Source organism: Nerophis lumbriciformis, linkage group LG30 (assembly GCF_033978685.3).
Source record: "Nerophis lumbriciformis linkage group LG30, RoL_Nlum_v2.1, whole genome shotgun sequence".
NCBI classification, from domain to species: domain Eukaryota; kingdom Metazoa; phylum Chordata; class Actinopteri; order Syngnathiformes; family Syngnathidae; genus Nerophis; species Nerophis lumbriciformis.
The window spans coordinates 23,404,143-23,418,505 of record NC_084577.2 but is presented as its reverse complement, the minus strand read 5'-3'; the positions used below and the strand labels follow the sequence as shown (position 1 = coordinate 23,418,505).

General features: G+C 40.1%; 1 protein-coding gene across 2 annotated transcripts in view; it reads right to left on the bottom strand.

Annotated features, from left to right (window-relative positions):
- The window catches only part of prpf8 (pre-mRNA processing factor 8), a 42,681-nt gene that overhangs the window by 20,163 nt on the left and 8,155 nt on the right, over positions 1 to 14,363 (bottom strand). For both annotated transcript variants that reach the window (XR_009810579.1, XM_061925815.1), the window contains exons 4-18: positions 9,293 to 9,457; positions 9,004 to 9,222; positions 8,726 to 8,938; positions 8,515 to 8,640; positions 6,865 to 6,970; positions 5,540 to 5,730; positions 5,343 to 5,462; positions 5,039 to 5,228; positions 4,846 to 4,965; positions 4,596 to 4,730; positions 2,990 to 3,119; positions 2,572 to 2,768; positions 2,278 to 2,484; positions 1,795 to 1,958; positions 1,585 to 1,711 (exon numbers count right to left, since the gene is read on the bottom strand). Coding sequence is in view for 1 of the 2 variants with exons in the window: in XM_061925815.1 (XP_061781799.1) it covers positions 1,585 to 1,711; positions 1,795 to 1,958; positions 2,278 to 2,484; positions 2,572 to 2,768; positions 2,990 to 3,119; positions 4,596 to 4,730; positions 4,846 to 4,965; positions 5,039 to 5,228; positions 5,343 to 5,462; positions 5,540 to 5,730; positions 6,865 to 6,970; positions 8,515 to 8,640; positions 8,726 to 8,938; positions 9,004 to 9,222; positions 9,293 to 9,457 (2,410 nt within the window). In the remaining variant the exon portion in view is untranslated. The remainder of the gene's footprint in view (positions 1 to 1,584; positions 1,712 to 1,794; positions 1,959 to 2,277; positions 2,485 to 2,571; positions 2,769 to 2,989; positions 3,120 to 4,595; positions 4,731 to 4,845; positions 4,966 to 5,038; positions 5,229 to 5,342; positions 5,463 to 5,539; positions 5,731 to 6,864; positions 6,971 to 8,514; positions 8,641 to 8,725; positions 8,939 to 9,003; positions 9,223 to 9,292; positions 9,458 to 14,363) is intronic.

Genomic DNA, 14,363 nt, shown 5'->3' with positions numbered 1-14,363 from the left:
GTCCCCTTGTGACCATGTTGAAGTATACCAAACCCCCAGTGGCTCCTGATGTCATCAATAGGTGAATGTAGTATTAGTGTCAAAGCCCTTAGATTACCTTGAAGGTAGAAAAGCGTGTTACCCTTACCCATTAGTCACCTTTCCACTCTTTGAATCTAATATAGTAATGCTGCCTGTGGCCTGAAGCTGAGCCAGTCAGTCAGTCAGTGACCACGATACTGAACCGCATGATCTGATTGGTTTGGTCTCATCAAATGGTCAATATAACTGTAGTATTGATATTTTTAGTTCATTTAGCCATGTTTATGCTTGAAAAGGCTTCATCTATGGGAAAATGTAGAATGTGTTTTAAAAAACCCTAAAAATCAGCAATGTGGTGAAAACGCAAGATTTGAAAACACGATGCGGCGAGGAACAACTGTGCTCAGATTTTTGGAAGAATCTTAGCTTTTATAAATAACAATAATAATAATAATAATAATAAGCACTTACAATGCAACTTGTTAATTTTATATTCATTTGACTGCTTATTTATATGCTCTGTAAATACAAAAGTGTATGTTGTAATAAAAACTAGATAAATTAGTTTACATCATTAAAAACATGATGAATTACAAAAAAAAACCCAGCTAGTTTTAACGACTACTCAAATAAACTGTTATGGAGTCATTTTCAGAAAGACTTGTAGTATCTGAAGTATTTTTTTTTTTTTTTTTGTAAATTTTGTAGTCATTAGATAAACAGTTCTAATCAATTTCTATATTACTTAAAATAAAACTGGTTGTGTTTAAAAAAAAAAAAATCTACCCAAACATTTAATAAAGTTAAATACAAATAAGGCAAGAATAAGCAAAGGACGGCGTGGCGAAGTTGGGAGAGTGGTCGTGCCAGCAATCTGAGGGTTACTGGTTCGATCGCCAGCTTCTAACAACCTAGTCACGTCTGTTGTGTCCTTGAGCAAGACACTTCACACCCTTGCCCCTGATGGGTCGTGGTTAGGGCCTTGCATGGCAGCTCCCGCCATCAGTGTGTGAATGTGGAAATACTGTCAAAGCGCTATACAAGTATAACCCATCTTACCATTTTTTTTAAAGTATTCCACACTTCTCTTTTCTAAAGTAAATCTGTACATCAGACACGGGCATCTACATCAACAATATGATTTGCCTGAGTGGCTGGACAGAACAGATTAGATCGATTTGTGATTTTTTAGGCCGATAATCGTTACAAATAAGAATCGTGATTAATTCAAAAATCTATTTTTGTGACACCCCTAGTGGTCATAGATCTTTCATATGACAGGTGTGTTCTGTTTTAAGTACCTATAGTAAAAATACAATTTTGCTATATGGTGTTCTGCTGCAAAAATATTTTTGGGTCAGGTCAACCGGTTAAAATCTATTGCTAACTTATTATAAACACATACAAATTATTTTTACAATTAAATTGGCAAACTTATCTATTTTCTAGTCTCACAAAAACGTCACAATTCAGGACATTTTTGAGTCAGTCAGGCTGTTGGTAGACAAGTGCAATTTACGAATGTATGTCGAGCAGGAGTAAAAACAATGGATTGGTCCTGACCTCTTTGAAGGCTCGCTGGGTGAGCAGGTGACGCTTGATCCTGGACAAAGCCTCGTGGGGATTGTCATAAGCCTGCTCTATCAGACCCAGTTCTTCTCTTTGAGACTGGTTTAAGCGAGACTTCACACTAGGACACACATTGTCAAAAGACACATACATTAAGGCTTCTTTTCAGGGTGCAATGACCACAGCTGTTGAATGTTTGTTTACCTGTAAGCCTCTTTGAGTCTCTCCAGGGCCAGGATGAGCAGCTTGGTGTCGTGTTTATATGACAGTGGTGGGAAGGGGATGGGTGAGAACCGTCGACTCTCCAGCCAGTGAACAGTTGTGGTGTAGATGGCTACAGCTTCCTCAGCTGTGATGTAGGGGCCATCCTGTAGGCAAATCATAATAACTATTTTCACAAATATATATACATTTTTTTAGCAGTTTGACATCAACTGAAGGTTTTGTGGGAATGTTTGTAATATTGATATGTACATATAAAAAACTAACTTGACCCTTGAATTTAATTCAAAGCAATGTCTGAATGGCGACATATTCGCTGCTGCTGCAGCTAGTGATAAAGAGCTGCCATTAAATTCAATATTCCTCCCACTCTTACGCACAGGCAAGCAGTCCAATGCAAGTGCGCCTATGTAAGAGGATTCCCCCCCCAAAAAAAACAATACGCTTTTTGTCCAAACAACTTACCTTCAGGTAGTTGTGCTGTCTCTCCTGCTCAGCTTTCAGATACAGACGAGTCAGTCTTCCCAGGTTCTTTTTGCAGACCGTCTTGTCAACGGTGGCTCCGCGACGGATTCGCTCGCGGTTGTAGTGGGCCGTGTTGGTCCACCAGTCGGCTTTGGCTTTCACATAACGCAGGATCATGTTCTCGATGGGTGTTGGCAAGCCGGGCACCTGTAGGGAAAAGAGAAACGATACATCTTTAGTTTTACGTTCCCTTTGTTCCATCTTCAGCACGACAATGGCTTGTTATGTACCAACCTTCCAGGGGATGTTGGCCTTCCAGCACCTCCACGACTCACTGAGATGCTGCAGAATGGTCCTGGCCTTGTTCTGTTTAATGCCCTCGGGCATCATGTCTAGGATGTCGTGCATTACAGCAGCACGCAACTCCAGATCAAAGTGAGACTCCACGCGCTGTTTGGTTACGGTCTTGGCCACACCCTTAGAGTGACGCCCTGTTGGCAAATTTAAATTAAAAAAATTACAAGTAGTTCACACATAGAATGCAAAATCCATTGTCTAAATATTGACAGTAACCACAGTTATAGCAAAACTCTCTGCAACATTTTAGATTTGTGTTTGCCTCTTGGGACGAATCTAGTTATACATTCTGTTATGTGGTTGAATACTGTATCATTGTTCATTTAGGATTGAACACAACAAAAATATGGCTCACCTTCAAACTGTCTGGCCAGTAGATTTCCAAGCCACCTCTCCAGCAGGGGAGTGATGCCCCTCATGAAGAAAAGCCACACCCTCCATCCAGGCGCCCAGAAGCCACAACCTGGCCCCTTGCCTACGGGACCCTGATTAATCACAATAGCCAAACATGAACTCAAAATTCTACAATTAAAACATGCAGCGATGGATTTGAGACAATTTGAGTGTTGTGGTAAATACATCATGTGAAACATCTAGGAATGCACCAATTAACAGTACTAATGATAATCGATTAGTATTACCATTTTAAATTGAAATGATGGAAAAACCTTGATTGATAACGGCACTTGATTAACTCACGGACTAAATGGCACAGCTCGCTTGTTTAAATGCTAACATGAAAACAAGAAACATTAACATCCTTCCACGTTAAACGACATACCCCAAACATAAACTGCTTGCTAGTGTTACCATATCGGAGTTATTTTGCAGAAATATGGGGAAAAAACTACAAAAGCACACTGTGTTACAAAGAAGTTCAGTGAGAATAATACATAAAGTTGGATATAGAGAACATTCAAACCCTGTATTTTTTTAATTGAAAATATTGAAATTCCACGACATAGTGAATTTGCAAACAGTTAAATTATGCACAAAGCAAACTATAACCTGCTAGCCAAGAACGTACAACAATTCTTCCCAACAAAGGAAGAAATATAACTTAAAAGAAAAATTTAATTTAAAACATTTGTATGCACGTACAACACTTAAAACCTTTATTATGTCAGTATGTGGAATTAAATTATGGAATGGATTAAGCAGATAAATTAAACATTGTACTAATATGATCCAATTCAAGAAACTGTTCAAACTCGAAGTGCTTACAAAGTACAAAGAAGAAGAAACATGATAAACATTCTGAATTAATTGATAATCTTATTTATCTCACCATATGAAATACAACTTACTTCACTAATTATTATTTAATGTTATTACTTATGGAGTATATTGTGAAATAATTGAGAACAGGAAGTGAACAAAAGTGTTAGCAACTGCTATGTAAAGAAAAAGGGTTAGGATTAAATAAACTCTGCTACTTCCTACTCCTTTTCGAACATGTTGAAAAGAGAAACTGGAAATTGTGCTGTATCTCGTTGTAATTGTACGCATGTTCTAAATAAACTCAAATTCAAAAATGATTGCACATAACACATTGCTGTCTGAGTAACTAATAGATTCAAGTGTGCACATTAAGCCTACAAACTGTGGTCTCTAAGAACAGAGTGATTGTTCAATACTCCAAGGAATATGAGAAGTGTTTTTACAAGGCGTTCAAGGACCGCTGAACAAAGGACAACACAAGGCCCTACAGAAATAATAATAATATATATTTAATTTGTTACACACTTTCCATTAAAAAAAATTGGCAGTTCGACCCATGAGATGGATAAATTATTAAGACAACACTATAAAGATTTCAGTGTCTGAAAGTATTTTTTGAGCACATTTAACAATACAGACCGCAATAACAACTGATCATTTTGGTCACGACACTTGTGATATTTTCATATCCTTACATCCCGAGAAACGTCTCAATTTAAAAAAATACAAATAATACTTACAGTATTGAAGCGGTAGTAGATAAGATGCTTCAGATCTTTGCACATCCGGATTTGTCTCATTAGCTTGTACTTGTAGCGGTACATGCCAGTCAGCTGTCCCACATGAGCGAAGATGTACTGCAGTCCATCAGACAACTATAAAAAGAAGTAATATTGAGAATTGGCTTATTAATTCATTTGGTTGGGTCTTAAAATAATGCACAATTATCCAATGGTTAACAAAAGTACAGAAAATATACACTAATATGACCTGGAAGGCATCCACATTTCCCAGTCTGTACTGCACATGGCTGTCCACCACCAACTTGCTGAGTCGCAACACCTCTCTGCAGAGGTGGAAAGCGTTGCCAAACCTAGACTTTTTGCGTTCCTGGAAGGGAAACCAAGTGTCAAGTAGTTCTATAGGATTATATAGTGCTAATGACAAAGGTTTAAGTTTGTACCTTTGTGGTCAGTGTTTTGACAGGCTTCAAGTTGAAGTTGTAATCAAGATGCAGGTAGTTGAGGTTCTTGCGATGGATAAGCAGATTGAGCATGTTGTAGCCCTGTCGGCAGACCTGCAGGCCCACCTCCACCCAGTCCAGCTTGGTGGACTGAAAGAACTTGGTGGCCTTGAAGGAGCGGAACAGGTACCTGGAAGCCAAACAACATAGTTCTTAACAGCAAATCTAGGATGATGAACAAAACAAAGGCTTAAAAGAAGAAATCTAAGTCTGTAAAAAGAAAATCAAAACAAAAATGCCACACCTCTTTTTCTGGGCCTTGGGTGGTCTATGTTTGAGAGCATTGAGAACATAGTACTTGAGCAGTTTCTGATAGGACACGCGTACTTTCACCGGCTGTCCAGCAGGGCAGTGCTCACGGTACCTGTTGAAAATAAAAACCTCTCTTAAAAAAAAGATAATTTTTTTTGATGACAATTATTAACATGTTGGCCTGCTTACCAGTTTTTGATCAGAGGGATATCGATGGCTCTTCTGGTGCGACCTGAACGAAGATTAAAAGGCCGTGGCGCCCAAAGCAGCGCGATGCCATTGGCGGTGTTGTCAGTGTAGAGTGGCGTCTCCTTCAGGAAGGGCTCCACATACTCGGGAAGCTCAAACTCCTCGTCGTCATCTGGTAGAGGCTCTTGACTCTGAAAAGAAGCAGGTAGCAACAATGACAATATGAGACATTAAATCATCACACTGAGGAGCAAACTAAAAATTACTTATCAGTTCCTTTACATAAACAATATTTGACTGATGGCAGACCTAATGCAACTGCAAACGGCCATAAATAAAAGCCACCATTCATTTTAATATTCCTCCAATTGTTACGCACAGGCAAGCAGACCAATGCAAGTGCGCCTTTGTAAGAGGACTTGATCAGTGAACTAAAGCAACAGATAGGCTCCCAAGAACAAGGTAGGGATGCACAATATTAAAAATGTGCCCGTTAACCACCGAAACCGGATGTTGTGATGATGTAAACTATATGCACAGAATGTCAGCGTCGTGGGCGTACGTTAATACATCTGAGATATTCAGGGACAGAGATTTACAAAAAGTTTAATGTGCATAATTTAAAGAAAGTCGCGCTCTTTCAAGTGTGACAGCCAAACTTGCCGCAGTGTCCAAACATGAGTACAGTCTTTAAATAAGTACAAGTCAATAACAGGCTTGGCGAAGTTTTTAGAAACTTAAAAAATTCTCAACAAAGTACATTGTACAATAAGCAGCAACAATTGAAAAATAGAGCAAAATTATGTAAGAAAAAATATGTTAAAGTTGTTTAAGAGATTTGTTTTTCCATTTGTATGTATAATTTTTTTGTTGCCATTTTAAAGAAAATATATGCATCATCGCAGATTATGCAAATAATATGATGTCATATTGACCACTCCACTAGCCACAGGTATGCTGGCAAACCAGGGGAAACACTGCTAAATCTTGTGTGTATCTATATATATATATATATATATATATATATATATATATATATATACACACACATACATACGTGTGTGTATGTATGTATGTGTATATATACATACATACGTGTGTGTGTGCGTATATATATATATATATATATATATATATATATATATATATATATATATATATATATATATATATATATATATACATACATAAAAATCAATTATCGTTATCCGGTGTGAAGTACTGGAAATGTATCGGTATAGGTTCAAATTTCCATTATCGTGCATCCCCAGAACAAAACATTGTGTTAAGTTGTTGTCTATAGAAGACACGAGACGCACACTTACCTTGACTGAATGTCTGTGTGAAATAGGGTTGATCAGTGGATCAAAGTAAAACGCTGGAAGATCTGGGTCCTCGGTCTTGATGAACACCACATTGGGTGTATGGTACCTGCATACGAATCAACAACCTCTTTTTACAACCAACAAGAAACAAATTAAGTATAACTATTCATAAAATATATAACATACAGGGTTTCCCCTACATGTACAATATTTTTCGGACTATAAGGCGCACTTAAAATTCTTTCCTTTTCTCAAAAGTCAACAGTGCGCCTAATGTACGTAATAATTCTGGTTGTGCTTACCGACCTCAAAGCTTTTTTATATAGTACATGGTGTATTAAGTGTGATCAGTAGATGGCAGTCACACATAAGAGATACATGTGGACTGCAGGTTGACTGATGCGTGGTTAGTAGAGATGTCTGACAATATCTGACTGCCAATATTATCGGCCGATAAATGCTTTAAAATGTAACATCGGTAATTATCGGTATCGGTTTCAAAAAGTAAAATTTATGACTTTTTAAAACGCTGCTGTGTACACGGACATAGGGAGAAGTACAGAGCGCCAATAAATCTTAAAGGCAATGCCTTTGCGTGCCGGCCCAATCACATAATATCTACAGCTTTTCACACACACACAAGTGAATGCCATTCATACTTGGTCAACAGCCATACAGGTCACACTGAGGGTGGCCGTATAAGCAACTTTAACACTGTTACAAATATGTGCCACACTGTGAACCCACACCAAACAAGAATGACAAACACATTTCGGAAAAACATCCGCACCGTAACACAACATAAACACAACAGAACAAATACCCAGAACCCCTTGCAGCACTAAATCTTCCGGGACACTACAATATACACCCCCAAGCTGCTGTTTTGCATAATAATTTGATGTTTCATTGAGAATATAGACATTACACAGGGCCCTGAAAAATCTGTCAAAATGTTTTAACAAGACTTTGGTAAGCTACGAAGCAGCACAACTTGATGGAACAAGGAGCATTACGGCTACCGTAGTCAGACGTGTTGTGCTTCAACATACAAGTATTATTAGGGTGTGCGTATAAGGACCCCAAAATGCACTTATTAGGAGACATTATTTGGCGTTTTGTTTCGACCTATTATGCAAAACTAACTTTTCTTACTTATTGGTTCCTGCTGATGGGTATTTGGGATCTGCATAAGTTCCGAAAACGTGCGCATGTCCGCAATTGTAGCCCGCATTGTAGTCAATAAGCTCCTTTTTCTCTATTCTCTTGTTGTGGGTGATTCATCCTGTGCGATTGTCATTTCTGATATAAAGTAGCATACAGTTCTAACGTATATCTGTCAGTGGCCTCGCTATGGAAGTGCTAAAAACTACCAGTACAACCAAGATGATGGGAAGAAGACGCTGTCGAAGTTCACCCTGGTAACTAAACGGGTTGAAGATGGTCTGTAAAACATAATCTATGCAACATTTTGACCAAAGAACCATCATTACATCACAAGGAAGTGTTTTAAATGTAGGGGGTACAAATCATATGACCCCTTTAAAGTGCCTTTTGTGAGAAAATAAACCTCAGTAAACCCGCTCATCGGCAGTGCACCTTATAATCCAGTGAAAAATTTGGTAATTGATCATGAAAATTGCTTCTTACCAGGTGAGGTGAACATGGTGTGGCAAGTTGTTGTACAGGTAGGGGAATGCGATTTTGTACTCCGTCCTGATAGGCTGCCTGATGATGATCTTGTTGATGTCATTGAACTCATTCCAGTCTTCATCCCTTAGGGAAGAAAACAGAAAAACATTAAGTCGAGCACTTTTTTTTTGCTGGGAGATGTGCAGCAAGATATGCGGATGGTCCTTACTGGAGGTTAATGTCTCGGACGAGTGGCTCAAATTTAGGCCCCCCTGGTATGGCCATGTTTAACGCCTTGGAAGTAAAAAAGGCCTTAAGGTCAAACAGGTAGAAGTAGTTGAAATCCACCAAGTCTGTTAGCAGCTGGTTGGCCAAGCGGTACAGAGTGGACATCATGGGAAGTGTGAACTGCCAGCGACGGTAAGTGGTGCCGTTTACAAACCTGAAACAACGTGAGGTCAGTGCATTGTTTGCAAATAACCCAAAAAGATGTCAAGAGGTCCTTACTTTAAAGTGTCTTTGAGGGGCTGGTGCTCGTACAGCCATTCTGCTACTGAACCGTCCTCCTCTTGATCCATCTCCATTTGAATGGCCTCCAGGGGTTCTACGTCCAGGATATTGTCTGCGTAATCCAGCGGCGGCTCCTCGTCGTCGAACGGCGGGAAGCGCATCCTTTTGAAGTGTCGACGGTCACGCTTCTCTCGACGCATCATGATCCACATGGTGCTAAGAGGGAATACAGGGAAGTACGTCAATCGCCACGCTCAACTTTGTGTGCGAAATGCATCCTTCTTACCCCCACTGGGCGATGTAGACTGGCTCGATGACCCATGGTATTTCATTCACAAAAGAAATGGCCCCAGTGATGTGGTAGAGGACTGGCACGTCTCTGATCTGTTCCCAGGGCATTGGCATGTTCTCCAGGAGTTTCAGAACTGCATGGGGCATGTACTTGAGGGCACTGTGTAGAAAACAATTATATTAACCAAAACAAGAAGCTTGAGGACATACATTAGATTCTGAAGACCAGGGGCCGTATTTATCAAGCATCTTAGAGTGCCATTTTACACTTAAGTCCTGAGAATTTGCGAAATTTAGTCCTACTCTCAAACTTAAGAATAAAAGCTATCTATCAACTTTCTTAAGTCTAAGAATCACTCCTACTCTCCACGATATTTAAGAGACCTTCAGGGATGTCCTAAGTGGTTAGGAGTTGCCAGCGGGGGATAGCACTGAGGCGAGAGAGACGTGCGCAAACGTTCAGGGAGCGGAAGGATGTCCTGGCTTTGTTTGATGACAAGCAGCTGATCAAACGGTATCGTTTAGACCAGTGGTTCTCAACCTTTTTTCAGTGATGTACCCCCTGTGAACATTTTTTTAATTCAAGTACCCCCTAATCAGAGTAAGGCTGAAACGACGCGTCGACGTCATCGGTTACGTAAATACGCCGACGCCGTTTTTGTGCGTCGGCGCGTCGTATATTTACGTCACACTACTGTCATGGCGGAGCGCAAAGCAGACGATTCGAGCGAGGGGAAAAAAGCACGCCAAAAGTCGTCAAAAGTGTGGGAGTATTTCAATAAACGGCCTAATAATGTTGTTGTATGCACACTGTGTCGAGCGGAAATGGCCTATCATAGCAGCACAACGGCTATGAACGAACATTTGAAAAGAAAACACCCAACAGCGTTCTTGCCATCACCATCAACTAGTCAATCGTCCGCGTGCGTATACGTTGTCATCATTACACAAAAACATGAATGTGTCATTTGTATCTGCGTTGTGAATTTATAAACTAAAGCACCGTTTCGCTCTGAGAGGCGCGTTTGGCGTGCCTGTTCAGTGTTTACAAAGACGCGCTCCTCTTTAACGCTGTGGAGAGGCGGCGGCGAGCGGCGAGCGCCGGGAGCGACGCCGCAATCGTGCCCAGGTGCGCGATCCGCGCACCTGGGCACGATCATCCAATCTCCTCTCGCTGAAGAAAAGGGGAGCAGCAGAGAGAGAGGGAAGAGAGACTGGAAGGAGCCAAAGTGAAGCTGACGTGGAGCGAGAGAGGAGGAGAGACAGAGACAGGGGACGACGAGCGAGGAAGAGGAGCCGAAAAGCGAGGAAATAAAGAGAAAAGAGTTGGAAGAGAAAAGACTTTGTGTAAAATTAAAAGATTGTAAACCTGACAAAGCCGTCTGGCGTTCAGTCTGTCGGTCCTGAAAGAACCCCACGGCACAAGACGTGTCACAAACGCTAACGTTAATTAGTTGTGCAAATACCTTTTACAACATTAACAGTTACATATACTATGTACAAACTAACAATTAACTTTCACTTTAATCATACTATCATTGTTGTGTTATTAAGCAAAATAAGCAATACTTTTACTTTTGTTGAAATGTTTACACTGTACACTTTTTTGTATTGGATGTTTAGCTTTATTTTTGCACATTTTAGCAAATAAGCAATACCGTATTTTCCGCACTATAAGGCGCACCTAAAAACCACAATTTTTCTCAAAAGCTGACAGTGCGCCTAATAACCCGGTGCGCTTTATTACGATTCATTTTCATAAAGTTTCGGTCTCGCAACTTCGGTAAACAGCCGCCATCTTTTTTCCCGGTAGAACAGGAAGCGCTTCTTCTTCTACGCAAGCAACCGCCAAGGAAAGCACCCGCCCCCATAGAACAGGAAGCGCTTCACCCGCCCCCATAGAACAGGAAGCGCTTCACCCGCCCCCGGAAGAAGAAGAAAAAACGCGCGGATATCACCGTACGTTTCATTTCCTGTTTACATCTGTAAAGACCACAAAATGGCTCCTACTAAACGATCCGGGTCATAAAAAGACGCAATCTCTCCATCCGCACACGGATTACTACCGTATTTCACAGCAACTGAACCGCACTGTGGAACGGGAGCACGTACGGTGAATATTCGCTCCACAGGGAATGAGAAGTCATCCTTCACTGTGGTTCTAGCTTGCCATGCTAACTTCCACTCATGGTGATATTCAAAAGGAAGACCTTGCCAAAAGAGACCTTTCCAGCCGGCGTCATCATAAAAGCTAACTCGAAGGGATGGATGGATGAAGAAAAGATGAGCGAGTGGTTAAGGGAAGTTTACGCGAAGCGGCCGGGTGGCTTTTTTCACGCTGCTCCGTCCATGTTGATATATGACTCTATGCGCGCCCACATCACAGATGGTGTCAAAAAACAAGTGAAGCACACAAATACAACACTCGCCGTCATTCCGGGTGGATTAACCAAAGAACTCCAACCGCTGGATATTGGTGTCAACAGGGCATTCAAATCACGACTGCGAACTGCGTGGGAAAAATGGATGACCGAAGGCGAACACACCTTCACTAAGACGGGCAGACAACGCCGGACAAGATACGCCAACATCTGCCAGTGGATTGTAAATGCCTGGGCAGATATTTCTGTCACAACTGTGGTCCGAGCTTTCCGGAAGGCAGGATTCACAGAACTGCTGCACAACAACAGCGACACTGAATCCGATGATTTCGAAGAGACGGAGCCCGCCATTTTGGAAGCCACGCTAGCGCAACTTTTCAATTCGGACACCGAAGACGAAGAATTCGAAGGATTTACCGGTACGAATGAAGAATAACTTCAGAAAGTGAGCGCTATGTTTATTTTGTGTGTTGTGTGTTGTGACATTAACGTTCGAGCAACATTACCGGTATGTTGCTATTGCTCTACACCATTTTGAATTTTACTATGTTTGTGATTGCACATTTGTACATTTTGGGACAGAGTTGTTAGAACGCTGGTTTTCAATATATTATTAAAGTTTGACTGAACTATCTGACTGTTTTTTTGACATTCACTTTAGCGCAGCGTTTTTTTGACATTCACTTTAGCAGCGTAGGCGCGGCTTTTAGTCCGGGGCGGCTTATTGGTGGACAAAATTATGAAATATGTAATTCATAGAAGGTGCGGCTAATAATCCGGTGCGCCTTATAGTGCGGAAAATACGGTACTTTTACTTTTGTTGAAATGTTTACACTGTTACAGAATATTTCCGTTTTGCACTTTTTTGTATTGGATGTTTATCTTTATTTTTGCACATTTTAAAGCAAAATAAGCAATACTTTTAATTTTGAAATGCTTATACTATTGCAGAATATTAAGATTTGCACTGGATGTTTACTTTTATATTTGCACATTAAAAAGCAAATAAGCTACTTTTAATTTTGTTAAATGTTAAAAGTTTTAAATGTTTACATTGTTACAGAATATTTTGTCATGTTGTTGTCAATGTTGACTGAGTGGCCATACTTTTTTTTTTGTAAATAAAAGCCATGCCTTTTGAAAAAACTGGCCTACATTTATTTTTTCCTCTTCATTTTAAATTAAAAAAATAATCGGTAAAAGGAAACAGAATCTATAGATTAATCGGAAAAAAAATAATCTATAGATTAACCGATTAATCGAAAAAATAATCTATAGATTAATCGATAGAAAAATAATCGTTAGCTGCCGCCCTAAATCAGAGCAAAGCATTTTTGGTTGAAAAAAAGAGATAAAGAAGTAAAATACAGCACTATGTCATCAGTTTCTGATTTATTAAATTGTATAACAGTGCAAAGTATTTCTCATTTGTTGTGGTCTTTCTTGAACTATTTGGAAAAAAAGATACAAAAATAACTAAGAACTTGTTGAAAAATAAACAAGTGATTCAATTATAAATACAGATTTCTACACATAGAAGTAATCATCAACTTAAAGTGCCCTCTTTGGGGATTGTAATAGAGATCCATCTGGATTCATGAACTTAATTCTAAACATTTCTTCACAAAAAAATAAATCTTTAACATCAATATTTATGGAATATGTCCACAAAAAATATAGCTGTCAACACTGAATATTGCATTGTTGCATTTCTTTTCATAGTTCTTTTTGACAGACATTTAAAAAAAATCTCACGTACCCCTTGGCATACCTTCAAGTACCCCCAGGGGTACGTGTACCGTATTTTCCGCACTATAAGGCGCACCGGATTATTAGCCGCACCTTCTATGAATTACATATTTCATAATTTTGTCCACCAATAAGCCGCCCCGGACTAAAAGCCGCGCCTACGCTGCGCTAAAGTGAATGTCAAAAAAACGCTGCGCTAAAGTGAATGTCAAAAAAACAGTCAGATAGTTCAGTCAAACTTTAATAATATATTGAAAACCAGCGTTCTAACAACTCTGTCCCAAAATGTACGCAAATGTGCAATCACAAACATAGTAAAATTCAAAATGGTGTAGAACAATAGCAACATAATGTTGCTTTAACGTTAATGTCACAACACACAAAATAAACATAGCGCTCACCTTCTGAAGTTATTCTTCATTCGTAAATCCTTCGAATTCTTCGTCTTCGGTGTCCGAATTGAAAAGTTGGGCGAATACGGGATCCAAAATGGCCGGTTCCGTCTCGTAGAAGTCATCGGGAGTCAGTGTCGCTGTTGTTCTGTGAATCCTGCCTTCCGGAAAGCTCGGACCACAGTTGTGACCGAAATATCTGCCCAAGCATTTACGATCCACTGGCAAATGTTGGCGTATGTCGTCCGAGGCTGTCTGCCCGTCTTAGTGAAGGTGTGTTCGCCTTCGGAGCTGTGTGAAAAAAGCCACCCGGCCTCTTCGCGTAAACTTCCCTTAACCACTCGCTCATCTTTTCTTCATCCATCCATCCCTTCGAGTTAGCTTTTATGATGACGCCGGCTGGAAAGGTCTCTTTTGGCAAGGTCTTCCTTTTGAATATCACCATGAGTGGAAGTTAGCATGGCAAGCTAGAACCACAGTGAAGGATGACTTCATTCCCTGTGGTGCGAATATTCACCGTACGTGCTCCCGTTCCACAGTGCGG